Source organism: Centruroides vittatus, unplaced genomic scaffold (assembly GCF_030686945.1).
Source record: "Centruroides vittatus isolate TY-2023 unplaced genomic scaffold, ASM3068694v2 contig_799, whole genome shotgun sequence".
Lineage (NCBI taxonomy): Eukaryota > Metazoa > Arthropoda > Arachnida > Scorpiones > Buthidae > Centruroides > Centruroides vittatus.
The window spans coordinates 3,726,333-3,741,193 of NW_027122516.1; the positions used below are offsets into that span (position 1 = coordinate 3,726,333).

General features: G+C 27.4%; 1 protein-coding gene across 2 annotated transcripts in view; it reads right to left on the reverse strand.

The window, feature by feature from the left end:
- Positions 1-14,861, reverse strand: part of LOC136981934 (rho guanine nucleotide exchange factor 17) — a 65,268-nt gene that overhangs the window by 37,430 nt on the left and 12,977 nt on the right. For both annotated transcript variants that reach the window (XM_067278336.1, XM_067278337.1), the window contains 7 exons: positions 13,483-13,656; positions 9,931-10,047; positions 8,362-8,454; positions 6,524-6,700; positions 6,292-6,342; positions 4,002-4,108; positions 3,839-3,927 (listed from right to left, as the gene is read on the reverse strand). In XM_067278336.1, the coding sequence (XP_067134437.1) occupies positions 3,839-3,927; positions 4,002-4,108; positions 6,292-6,342; positions 6,524-6,700; positions 8,362-8,454; positions 9,931-10,047; positions 13,483-13,656 (808 nt within the window). The remainder of the gene's footprint in view (positions 1-3,838; positions 3,928-4,001; positions 4,109-6,291; positions 6,343-6,523; positions 6,701-8,361; positions 8,455-9,930; positions 10,048-13,482; positions 13,657-14,861) is intronic.

A 14,861-nucleotide genomic window follows, 5' to 3' on the forward strand; every position in this document is an offset into this window, starting at 1 on the left:
ATATAATTTAAAAATTGTTTGGCTTTAATATAGAACTATCGGGTTTGGATGTTTATATTTATTGATTATTCCATCATTAAAATATTGATTATGAAGTGTTTTACAACAAAATAAATCAAAAATAAATTTTTAATTGCAAATAAACATGGAAAAATCACTAATATAATTAAAAATATATTGATTTTCAACTTTACCGAATTCATTTCTAAACACATGAATACTTGATAATGTTGTTAACATGGAATCTTAATAACTTGGCAGCAAATAAGATTGAAACCAAATGATCAGTGCCAAGATGAAACATCTCTTAAACATAAATCAACAGTTGAATATGTGAAAGAGATCAGAGGAAATGATATTCTTGAATAATATATCATGGAAAGACATCAAAATTCCGTCTGCACAGTAGCAGCATTTGACATTGATCAATCATATATGATACACCAAGCTGACATGTTGGAATCTATGCTGGCTAGTTACCAAGATATCAAGTTAGCTATTCCACTTGAATTATTAATGATTAAATTTCTAATATTTATCTGGTAGATGTCTTAAAATCTATTAATTTACTATTTAATATTTGATAAAATGTAGTATTTATTGCTCGAGGAGGCTACCATTGCCATACGGCATTGCCAAATATAACTTGTGACAAAAAATAATAATAATGAATAAAATTACTATAAATTTTGTGCTATGATTAAATCTACTGTTAATAAAATTTCTTTTAAATTATACAGAAATATTAAAATTCATGCCTAACTTCTTAATTTGATATCATATACAAAATCGTGCATAATTTATTAATATAAGATAAAAAAAATATATATATATATATATAATAATATATACGAGGTGTGTGCCTGGTGTTGTTTGGGCCTTTGAGGGAATGGAAATTGGCAAGGTTGGGTCGAGAGAGGATGATAAAAAAACAATGGTTTTAGTAACTAAAATGTACTGTACACTTACTGACACAAATATTTACAATAGTAAAACTGATAGAGATTAGAAATTTTCAATTTATCATTATTATAATTCCATCATATGTCTTCTATCTTTAAGTTTGTCTTTTATAGAATTCTCAATATATTCAAAGCATTTATCTAATAACGAACTAAAATTTACATTGTAAGATTCTTATTAAAACATATTCATCGACTACAACTGTAGAAATTGTGATAATTTGCTGACGCACATTTTATCATTGTCTAAATTGCAGATTTTAATCCTGATTCACGCAATGATAAAATGTGCGTCAACAGTTAATAATGATCATTGTTTTTAGAAGAATATATTCTAGCCATTGTAGTTTATAATGTGGCATTTATAACAACAAATAAACATTAAAGTATATCATAAACAATTCTTACTAAATATTTATATATAAAAGAAAAACAGAAATTTTCAGAACATTTCTCTACTCTAATTAAAGTTGTTTGTTGTTGTTGTTATTATTTTTTTTTTTTTTTGAAGAAAAATAAATGAGAAAACTTTCAGGTTATAAAGTCATCATTAGCAGAAAACAAAAAAAGTAAAAATTGAGAGAAGACACTAGATCACTTCTAACAATATACCACATAACGACTAATATAAATTACTACAAACAAGGGATGACCCTTGTAACCATATTCTTCAGAAGACAAATGGTAAATGCACATGATAAGTTGCTATAATAAACAACTTTTAACACCTACAAAACAATTTTAATCAGATTTATGATTAAAAAGCTGTCTTAACAAGTGTTTCACCTAGTCTATAATACAATGGTGTGTAGAACTTAAGCAACGATTGTTTTTTTGCTGTAACTCCACAAGAAATCACTTGGGAATCATTATACCACACGTAAAGTCATCCAGATGGTTTCTTCTAGCCACATTGCACATATGAACTCACTCAAACTTGCAGGGAATTTCTTTAATAGCACCTTTCATCCTTTTTATTGTAGTCTTGCACTATGCATGCTGATTGCATGTGTTTTGTGTGTCCTCGTGTCACCTGTCATGTCTTCTTCCTGATATTTGCATACAAATCACCTTTCTACTGAATTGGGTGTTCACTGTACTTATTGAAACAAGCCTTTTACAATTTCATGACTTAAAAATTACATCGTCGTTTATGTTTTGCATGCCAGTGTATCATTATGATAATGGTTTATTATAATATTTATATTAATTAACTTTTGATATCTTAAAATTATCAACTTATTTAATTTACAAGGTTTTCATTAATATCCGTGTCTCTCTTCTAAAACTAAAAAACTTTGTAAGAATTAAAAATAAATACGTAAATTTATTTATGAATTGTGTAAATTAAGTTTGAAAAAATTTAAGTTACTTTGCTAAGTATATTAATTTTATAACATCATTTTTTAAAAATAATTTTAGAATTTATGGCTATTTACAATAAACAATTGTATTTCTACTTTTTATAATACAACAGGTTTATATTTTGTAAAATAAAATACAAGGTCTTCCAAAAAGAACGCTACCATTTTAAATTACTGTAATTATGTTAATTATTACCTGAAGTATGCTATGTACAGTACATCAATTGATAGAGCAACTGCCCAAGTTTCATCTCCCATCTGCATTCAAACGTCTTGTTATCTATTGTCTCTGGGATGTGCCATAAACCACTCTGCAACAGGGATGGTGCTTTGTGTTCTGCAGTCAGAATCAATCATCATTTTTTGCAACATGACTAATCAAACTTTCCATACCTTTAACATGCAATCTATTTTATTAAAATATCAAATGTTTTCGGTCAAATTAATTGGCCTTCACGAGGCAATGATATAACAGGCACCGACTACCGTATTTTACAGACTATAAGACGCACTTTTTTCTTTGAAAAATTGCCTCCAAAATTCAGGAGCATCTTATAGTCCGTAGCCTCCTATAGGTATTTTTTTTTAAAATTGCTTAAAAATTAAGGTGCGTCTTATAGTCCGTAAAATACGGTAATGGTTATTTTTTATTTTGAATGCATTTGAATTTATCAGCAAAAGAAAAAAGAACGGACAGATAAAAAATAAGCATTAGTCGGTTCCCATTATATCATTGCTTGTTTATTTATCTATCTAGTTATTTATTTATTTGTTATTATTAATTTTTATTTTTACTTTTATTTTATGTGTATAGTCAGTGTATGTGTATATTTATACATTATCAGTATGTAGATTTTATTTATTTATTCGTGGACATGCACAAATTTTGAAGTTAAAAATGTTCCAAAATCGGTTTTGTTTGTCATAAATCGAAAAATTGTTTGATCCTGATGAAGGCCAATTAATTTGACCGAAAACGTTTGATATTTTAATAAAATAGACTTCATGTTAAAGGTTTGGAAAGTTTAGTTAGTTCTCGTAAGTGCAGTTTGAGAATAGTACATGACTAATCTGCAGGAGCTATAGAATTGTGGCTGTGGGAGGAATTATAATAGATATGCTGTAGGAGTGTAGGAAAAGTTTGAGTTTTGATTAGACATACATTGTGTGAGACAACGTGCATATGTTTAGAAATTGTAATGGGCTAATGTAAAACTTGGACAATTTTCTAATGTTTTAGTCGACATTACAACATTCTCAGATAATAATTAACATAATTACGATAATTTAAAATGATAGAAAAGAAAATGGAAATACAGAGTCTTCCAAAAACAATTCTTTCTTTTTTTATTTATTCTTTCAAATTTTTACTAAATATTTTGTAAATATTTAGTAAAATTCTACTTAAATCATATGTACAGTACTTAGTGTATAAGTAAATATTTATGTTTATTTGTTATATAAATTAATGAATGAATTAATTAATTAATCAAAAACAATTTTTAAACTTACTTTTAGATACGTCTAGTTGATCAATAGAAAATTTCATCAGTAATTTGTATTTATTTGTTTCAAGTAAACCAAACGGCAAAGGATTATTTCTATTAAAAATATTAAAATTCTGATTATATTAATGGTACTTAAATTTGTCATATGCTTAAAATAATATGCTTACACAGGACTTGATTTGCGTACAGTTCCACTCTTCCTTTTAATAGAGGTTATCAGTAAAAGATCAGAAAATAAAAACAGTCCTCTGTCTTTTTTAATACCAAATCCTACCTAAAATAAAATAAAATTATTGAATACAATTAGAATAAAAGTTTTATGTATTACAAAATTTATGGCCATCTGACCAGCAAGTTATGTCATATCATACTTTCTAATATGATATATTTTCATATATCTTTACTTTTATTAGGAAAAAAAATAGAGGTATGTCATATTTTTATTTGTATCAATATTGTATTGTAATAGTTTATAATAATTGTAATAAATTAAAGTTTGCGCAAATTCTTTTTTTAATAATTAACTGTGTCTCTGTGTTACGCACTACAGTGTTACTAGAAGAGGTCGTTCTTGCGTAATAAATTTTTAATATAATTACATCTTTCTTAGGTACAGTAGAGTCTCTGTAGTCCATCTGCCAGTTTGATATGTCTGACACTCAACCACAGGACGATGAAATCGAAATTTTCACGTATATGTGACAGAGAGAGACTGAGGTACATGTATACTGTCAGTTGCTAGTTGAATGTTGCAGTTGGCAAAACAGTCACAATCATGATTAATATAATAAACTAACCCATGAACTGAGTATGTTTCTTACTGTATATAAACACAAAATCCTGTAAACTGACAATCTGCTGTAATCCGACATCAATACATGTCAGATTACAGAGACTCTACTGATTAACATGTATATGCATCAATGATAAACCAATATATGTATCTAAGATTGCAATCACTTATATAAAAGCTTATCAGTTATTTATAATTGACTTCATGAATATATAACAAGTAATTTATTATAAAATATATTCAAAGTACATGTTTTTATTGTTGTTGTTTAATTGAACAAAGACTGAATTTGGCTAAGAAGACATCAAGTGGAGAAAGATATAATTTGTAAACAGACAATTTTTAGGAGAAAGTACATTAAATAACTAGAGATTATCCAAGAATATCAGTAGCAGATTGCATTTTGTTATGATTATCACCAATGTGTGAAGTATAACATTATTACAATAGTTATATAAATATTAGTAACATGTCTGATGGCAGAAATTTTAGATGATTAACAGAGTATGTTAAGTATAGCATTAAAATAATGAACTATCAGAAGATTAAGTTCGAATATGTGAGACGAAAATGAATTATTTAGAGTCATGTAAGAATAATTTTGTGACAACTTTAACAGATGATTCAATATTAATTAATGGATTTAAATTATTACTGCTAAGTTTGTTAGTACATGTTGAATACCCGTGTTATCATCGGTTAAGTGTATTTTACACGAGTAAATGATAAAAACATTTTTTGTAGTATATTGGAGCAGGATGTAAATTCTGTCGACAAGCAGATTTTTCAAAGATATCAGCGATTTCATTGTTATTGATGCCAGAATGGCTAAGTTCCAAAAGAAACAAAATATAATCTGATAAGAATATGGACTATTTTAAAAAGAACTTTTCTTAAAATTGAACAGATAAATTTTGTAAAAATATCTAACAATTCAATAAATTTCAAGTCATTATGTATCATAATAAAGTTTAAACGTATGTAACACACCTAAACTTCAGCAGCAAAGCGGAATTTGGGTGTATTAAGTAAGTTTAAATACTTCTATAGTAACTGGAGAAACAGTATTCATAATAAAGTTTTGTCTCAATGCTTTCTGTATGAGAAATTATTTTTGAAACAATACACACGATATGCATTTGAAGACATAATAGTAAACCGAAAGGTTACTTTTATTTTGTTGTCATACTAAACTATCTTATGAGCTCAAAGATTAATTTTGTATTTGTAAGATATTCTATTAGTGTTACGAACACGTAAAATTCAATTAGAAAATACTAAAACTTTTCTACGAAGAATATCAGCATAATTATATTTGTTATAGTATAATCTGAATAACAATAAAATTTATGTATAATATAATTTATTAAATATTTAAAAACAATATTTTTAATCTAATAAAAATACTTATTCAATTATTAAATTATATTTATTACTGTTTTTTATGTAAAATATAATATTCTGTGTTTAATTAAGTCTTAAATTTAAGTATAAGTATTTTCGGGCACGGAGCCCATCTTGAGATATTCTGTAAAGATAAATGTTGTAATGGAACACCGTCGCTAAGGGAGTCGTAGAGTACTTTTGATTTTAAATAAACATTTATGATTTATTTATACATTAAATGTAGATATAATTTTATAAAATTTTTGTCAGATACTTACTGGAATAGACACTAAATCATAAGAAATAAATATTCTGTTGGACTGAACTATCTAGAAATTTAAAAAAAAATAAAATTCTAATTAGACAAATACAATTTCAATATAATTAATGTTTTTTTAAATTATATAAACTCTCATTTATAAATATTTGATAAATTAAAATCTCATTAATAACAAAAAAAATTAATTATAATTATTATATAATTATAAAATTAAAAACTATTATACTTACGTCTATAGCACCATCAATTAAATTTTCTATTTCTCTTAATCTCTGTATCATCTGTTCGTTCTGTACTGTTTCCTGCTCGACCTGATTTATTTTCACGGCTAGATCGTGGACTTCTTTCTGTGCCAATGCTAATAACTGATGGTCGGAGTGATCTATCGACGTGTGTTTTAACAGTTCCTAAAGGATATAAATCAATGTTAATCAGATTTCATTCTTCTAAATGAAAATTAATGTTCTATTTTATCTTAATTACTGTCATCTCTTAATTAACATTTACAGTAAAAGTTTATCATCACATTCTGTATAGAACAGTATCGTTTTTTGAAAACGCTCTACGCAGTTAGTATTATTAATTAAGTAATATTTAATAAACAATTTTTGTAAAGAAAACAGTCATAGTGATTAATATATGACAATATTTGTCATAATACCATTTACTTTTTTTAATTCTCAACATGTGTTGAGTGATTAATTGTACACAAAACCAAAACAAATGTTTTAATTTATTAAATTTTGTCTTTGTTTCATTTTCTAATAAATTATGACTAATAAGATTCTAAAAAAATAAATATTTCAAGCTAAATTAAATAATAAATCAAGAAATATATGCATATATGAATTGACTGAGTTATGATTCTTCTGTTCTTTCTTCTGTTGATCTATTAAATTAAGTAATGCGGTTTAAAAACAGATGTAATGTTAACATCTGTAACATCTATATTAAATTGCAGCTCTGAACGAGGCAATTCAGACCTTATCAGAAATGTAAACTATGTCTGTAGGAGTAAAAAAAGTCAAAGGTATCGATGGTCTACAGTACATGTGATCCTTTGTGAGATGTACCCCCCAAAATACTAATCGTTAAACACTCAACAGGTTTAACAGAGTATGCATCCTTATCAGAGGCACCTGCAGACTATTAAAAAAGTGGGTGCACAAGCTATAAAAAAGAGCATCATATACACATTATGCAAGAAGATATATATTTATGTATACAGGTATCCTGTATACCTTGATTAACACATAATTAATCCCTTGATGATACAGCATATATCAAAAATCAAAATCGCTTTAATCAAATACAGTGGTATCTTGGTACTCTATTGAACAATCGTGAAACTTTAGGGTACCCTTGGGGATTAAGAAAAGGAGCAACCTGACAAGAAATGGGACAGGTGCCCCAATGTACGGGCATGTCTGAATGTGACTCCAATTGTGCCTTGGAAACAGTCACTGCAATGGCATTTCTCTTGTTTTATGAGTTTCTAGTCGCCTCTTGTAAAGTGGGAAACAGTTGGTTTTAGCATTATTTTGAGAAACAGTTCTAAATCTTTTCATTTTTAAATTTTACCACATTTTTGACAGTCTTTAAAATTCCAGATGTGCAAGATATAACCTCCCGAAATCAGCCTATCTGGAATTTTGAAGATCCTCAAAATGCAGTAAAATTTAAATGTGAAAAAATCCAGAACTATTTCTCAAATCAATGCTGAAAATCAACTGTTTTTCACTTTCCTAGAGATGGTTAAAAGCCCATAAAACAAGAGAAATGCCATTGTACTGATTGCTTTCAGGGCACATCAGAGTTATGATGCATGCTCTGTTAAACCTATTGTGTGTTTAACAAGCAGTCCAGCCAGTATTTCAGGGAGTATCTCCTGTAATAAATTTATTATCTTTACTATATAAATATGACTAATATAATTTGATACTTTGCCTTAATAGCAAGCCACTTAATGTCATGCAAATGCGATGAGACGTTTTCATTCAAAATTGCAAACTTAAACACACGAAACCGAATAGTTTTCGATTAAATAGTTTAAAAAGGGGTCACTTACTTTAATTAGGAGTTCATAACGAGGTATCCTCTGCACAGGCATAATGAGCAACGCATCCAATGTTAATTTACCTTTATGTTCCCTAGACATGTGCTTGAAAAATAATTAAATTTATTAATTTTAATAAATTATAAAGTTTAATTTCTCAAAACTTAATTCTTAAACGTAAAACATCTTGTAAAAATATAAACAAAAATGCTAAAAGTATGCAATTATACGTACAAATTAAGATTTCGGGAGAACTTCACACATTTCAATGCATAATTTTCTCAATTTGGTTATCGATTTATATATTTTTATGAAATTCTTACTGCCTCAGATCATATTTTAAATTAATTCCCTCAAAAGAGGTGCCGACATAGCAAAAATATTGTCATATCATCTCTGATACGGCACGTACCGAGGACAATTTGGCCATTGTATTGCTTCGAATCACTGTTTACATTGTGAAGAATGATTTATAAATAACAGAGCTGCTCTGTTTAATTAATTTAAATGAAAAAATTTAATATATTCATAGTAAATAATGGCTGCGGCACTTTAAAAGCGGCAATAAACAGAGACTTAAGAGACTTTTCTGGTTTCATCGGTCGGAAAAATCTGTAAACTTTAATTTTAAGTGTTGTACTTAATGATGGGAGAGCCAAACATTAGTTACATTAATCTAAATTGCATATTTTAACCATAATAAACAATATTTACATGATGTAAGTATAAAATAATCATAAACAAATATGTGAATGGTAATTTAAGATTAATTGAATTTCATTACATCGGTAATTTAATTACAAATTATTGAAAGTTTGAATAACATCGTTAAATTTTAAGTTCATCGCGTCACGAACTTCAACACGTGTCAACTCTAAAAAACGAAAAGGTTAGGTTCGATTAGGATATGACGTCACAAGACGACTGCGCGTGAATATTTTAAAATATAAATTAATTATCAATAATTCTAATAAAATTTATACTATTTAATTAAATTTTTAAAAAGTCTTGTTTAAAATAATAACAGCCCACGTGCTTTTTATTTATTTATTTTTATTAATTTAAATAATAGTTATTTAATCACACACTAGATGGCGGGAGCACTTGTCTCTACCGTTTGGCAATTTTTTTTAAATTTTATTTTCCACATTTTTTAATAAGAGAATAAGAGTAATTTTTAACACAATATATTACAATATTTAAAATTATATTGTAATATTTCACTGTAATATTTTAAAAATAATAATAAAATAATAATAATAACCAATAAAAATTCAATCATTTAATCGGTCAGTATAAAGTGTAATACGATATAAACGGATTTTATTTTTAAAAAATTCTGATTTATTAATGGACCTTAATAAAATTAACGACGTTCTAAAGATAATTAAAATTTAATTATCGGTTTTAATTACGTTTTATCGGATTATTAACATCTTAGATCGCGCGCAATTCTTTCATTTTTAATTTAAAAAAAAAAGGAATAAGTTCTGAAAGCAGAAAAAAAATTCCGACTGACTTAAAGTATTTTAAATCCGTAAATATATATATATTTTTCCCATATAAAATTACAATAATTACCTCAAGAAACCGCGAAAAAGAGGGTTTCTTATGTATTTCCGCTTTGATTCGACCTTTGGCGGATTTCCAATTATTAATGAAAGATGTGTACGTGTCAATGACTTCATTCTGTGAAAACTGCAAAATTACAATGGAAATTTTTAATATTTTCGTATACATAATTCAAAAATTCGAATTAAAAACAAACAAAAAAAAAAAAAAAAAAAAAATGGCGCAGTGATTAGATGCAATTAGTATAGAAAGTCACGAATATCATGCCTTCCCGTGAACTTAATTATGTGAAATTTTCATTTTGCTACTCTTTTTACCTCAGGCTCGTTACTACAGAACTTATTTAAATTGTCGCAAATAGAATATATATATATATATATATATATATATATTAATAAATATATTAGGCCTTGAACAATTGCTTAAATAGGGAGCCACGATTGCAATTTTTAATGTAAAATGTATTTTTTTGTACAAAATTTTATGTCATGTGTAACATTTCCTATACTGTAGCTTCTTTAACCCGTTTACTGACATGCACTGCCATCTGTCGTCGCGTTCTATAATTAAACAAAGAATAATAAATTGTGATATGGCTTTTCAGTTGACAACGTCACAAAAGAAAAAAAAATAAAGTTTAAAACTTTTTAATCCCCAAATGACAACTTAACTTTAAAACAAATTTATCTTCATTATTTATACCCTTTTAACTTCTATATAAATCTTGGAAATTTATGTTGCTACACTTTTTTTGGCTGCGAAATCACTTTAAAAATCAAATTAGATTGAATATTTCAATTGTTTTTAACGCGTAAGATCTAGTTTACAGTGTTACATGTAGCGATTTTATCAACGATCAGGCGATTTCACTTGACTAAGGAAAATACAGGAATTTTTAATTTAAAATTTTACGAAATTCGGCTAAAACCCTTACGATTTCTATTCGATTTTGTGGGTGAAATTTCGATAGCAGATAAACCAAACCTCTAAACATACTTTAATCTCTAAAAAAACCGATACAGTGCTATTAAAGTAGTTTCAACCCGTGTAAAGCGATGTTCTTGTACAAGCAAACGATGCCAACAGGAATTAAAAGGTTAAATTCTCTCTCCGATAGCTTTAACAAGCCATAACATCCATCAATCTGCCATACCTCTGAGCGCGAAACGAATAGAAACACCATCATATAAGGGCACGTACAGTACATCGTTACAAAACCCCTGAAAGGCACTTTTATGCTTATAGAATGACCCAACGTTCATCTAAAATGTAAAAGAACATCTGATAACAAACAATTCTACAATTGCAGAACCGAATTAATGATAAACAACATTTTTATATCCATAAAAATAACACCCGACGGTGTGAAATATCATGTAATAAAGTTTTATAAGTCACCCTTCGGGCGTATTTGTAGACGGTAATTACAGACTTGTAAGCAGAAAAGGTAAAGGACATTAATGCACTTTATTTATTGGTTATTAAAATACGTAAATGCTTCTGTCGTCCTCTTTTTTTTTTTTTTTTTTTTTTACGTTCAACCTAGGGCTCGTCGGATAAGATATTTCTTGAAGCTCTAGAACTTAAAAGATTTCTGGGCCCTTGAACAATTATCAGATAGTGGGTATCGATAATATAGGAAATTGCAATAAAACAAAGGCAATCTTAATTGTTATCCATTCTTAAGGAGCACAATGTACTCATAAAAGCGCCATTTTTCCTCTAACCCTCTTACGTTTTCGGTTTGTATGTTACATTTAATTTTCCAATCATTTTCTACTTTGTTATGGATTCGCCGGCTTAATTTGAAATGTGAATTAATGTCAAACTGCAAAAAGAATACATTTATGTGTTATTTCCTTATTAAAATAATAAGAAAACTGCTTTCTGGAGTGAAAAATCTTGATCCTTTTAAATCCAATGGGTCTTAGAGATTTCAAGAATTTCTCTTTAAGAATGCGCAGTTTAATCACAATTTCGAGTTTAAACATTAAATTATGATGTGTACTGTACAACAGTACATCAGTAAATCATATAAAGTAAAAATTACAAGATATTTTTAACGTATTTTATCGTAGATTCAAAATGGCAGTAATTTATGTTCATTACGCTACGAATTCTATACTTTTACATGAAAATTTTATTGTTTATAGCTTAAAATATTAATTTAGAACATTTCAATGACTTAATTTTAACAGTTTGGATTAAATTTACAAGAATTAAATAAGAAATTCGAATTGCAAAATAGAGGATAAAGTTAGGCCTTCAATTAGACTACACTTTACTCGGTAACTTTAATTTGAACTTTTAAATAGGGTATTTTTATCTTTTCCTTTACTAGTACCTATATATGTTACAAATAAGCATATATTTCGTATATATTTTTAATGTAGCCCGCTATTTAAGAGATATCAAAGTAGATCCTTCAAGTAAAACTATCAGCTTTCTAGAAACGAAACTCCTATATATATATTAAAAACTATGAATATAAATGGCATAAATACAAAAATTATAATTCATAGGAGCAATATATTTATAAAATATAATGTGGTTCAAAATTCTACATAGAAAACAGACATATGAATGGCCGCACTTGTCATACATGTGCACACGTAACAGATGGGTTACATACGTTTGCCACGAGTGGAATGAGTGCATTTTTATGCATATTCAATTAAAATGGCATCCATTTAGATTATATTTTAGGATTTATAAGTTAATTCATAATAAAGCGAGACTTTTGCCTACGTGTGAAGACTTGGATCACTTTGAATGAGGCTTAAAGGATTATGAATAGTTTAAGCGTAAGCCCTAGTTTATCTGTTTAAATACAGTTACTGTATTTAAAAAAAACCAATACAGAATTACTTTTATAATTAATCGACTCTTAAACCTGTAAAAAATTTCCTATAGGTTCGAATTTATGCACAAAAATGTACTGAATATGAAACAATCTGACACCAACTTCTTAACGCCTTGTAAATGATAACACGTGTTTTATACTTATCTTCTGATGGAACTAATTAAAGAAACACAAAAAAACAAAAGGAAAAAATTGAAATATATTTAATTTCAGTTGCCATTAAGGAGCCAATGTTCCTGATTGTTACTAAAAATTTACAAATGGAGTTAAAAAATACTCTATTTAAGCAAAACTGTTGCCAAAATAACAATAGGAACATCAACAAAGAGGTCTAGGTTTGTCATTTTAACACCTAAATATAACGGAATAACTAAAATAGAATCGACGAAGGACAACTTCCTCAAAGAAAATGGCTTCATTCCCCCCCCATACTCTTCTTTATCTATTGGTCACGTTGATACTGGATCATTTCCAACAAAATCAACGTCCTAGAAAATATATATTTTACATTCAAATGGTAGAAAAGACTCTCGACTTTTATTGTTACAGGAAATTATATGTATTTTTTTAAAAGGGGGAAAGAGGAAATCAGAGGAAATCGAACGAGGTCACATATCCTAAATGTTCAATTTTTCTATAGGAGAGAGAGAGTCTACGATCCTTAAGATGTTTGTATATCTTACATGAAAAATACTTACCGTTTGTATAAAAATGTCACCTATGGTTTGTTTGCAATCCCATTTTTCAACTCGTTCTTCTAAATCGTTTAAGAATTTCCTGTGATGTTCGAGTATTCCTGGAACTTGATAAAATACCTCATCGACTAGAGTTGAATCCAAGTACTCAGCGCATTTAAGAGGTTTCATGTATTTCTAACAGAAAGAAAAATCTTGTATCTTTCTTATGTCTTTTTAAAATATACAATATTTATAATGTTTGTCTTTTTTCTTTAAAAAAAAAAAAAAGCTATAATTAGTCTTCTATAGTTAAACATGAGTCAATATACTTAAAATAACACTTTTGTGCCTGTTGCAGGATTTTGTTGGAGCTTCTTTGGCTCTGGATTAAATTATTACAACAGAATAACAAAATTTATTCACTTTTTTTAATGTATAAATATTCAATTTATAATAAAATCATTCTTAAAAAATTATATAAAAATAAAACATGAGAATGTATATATATAAAAATAAATACTATAATATAAAAATATAAGAGAAATATTAAAAAAATTATTAATTTTAATTAAAATACAAGGCTTTTAATGTATTTTATTAGAAAAAAAAACCTTAGAAAGTCTATAAGTTAATGAAAAATAGCACTTCTGTACACCTGTATCCAAGTTTTGCAGGAATATAAGAAGAAATGGATTTTTTTTGTGTTATTTGTATTATATAAACAGGAAAAAAACTTTATATTTTATACTATTTCATATCTACAACAGTATAAATGCAGAAAACATGTAATATGAAAAAAAATTTAAAAATTTCAGTTGTATTAGCCTGCAGTAACATGTGTGAAAACAGTTGTAAGGGATAGATTTGCAGAAAAGCTAAACAAGAAGCAGCATAAAGCCTGATAAGTCTATAGCTAAAGTCATTTTTACAAGTATTATTATTATTTTGTGTAGAAAAAGTACCTGTTACATGTTATAGCTTATGGCCACAACAAGTCTAAGTCAGTCCTGACATTGTATGATAAACACATACAGACATTGAAACTTAACAGTTACATAAAGAAGTATAAAGGTGTGAAATAAAGCAATATATTACACACAACTTTCCTTGTTTACAACACGCAGCTCATTCTAAATTATCAGTAATGAATGTACAAAAATTCGTGTTTAAAACTGCTGATATTACAAAAACACCAAACACTTAGATGATTCTTTACTTAAAAATTTACCTCTACTTATAAGTTTTTAAAGAAAAACTAAGTATCTACAGCATTAGAAAACTTTGAAGTATTTTATATATTTATAGGGTTGAAGTAGCAATAAATTATAAAGTTCTTTTATGTCTGTATAATGTAAGCAACAATCACAAAAAATCTTTTATTCCTTTCATATTCCTAGAAA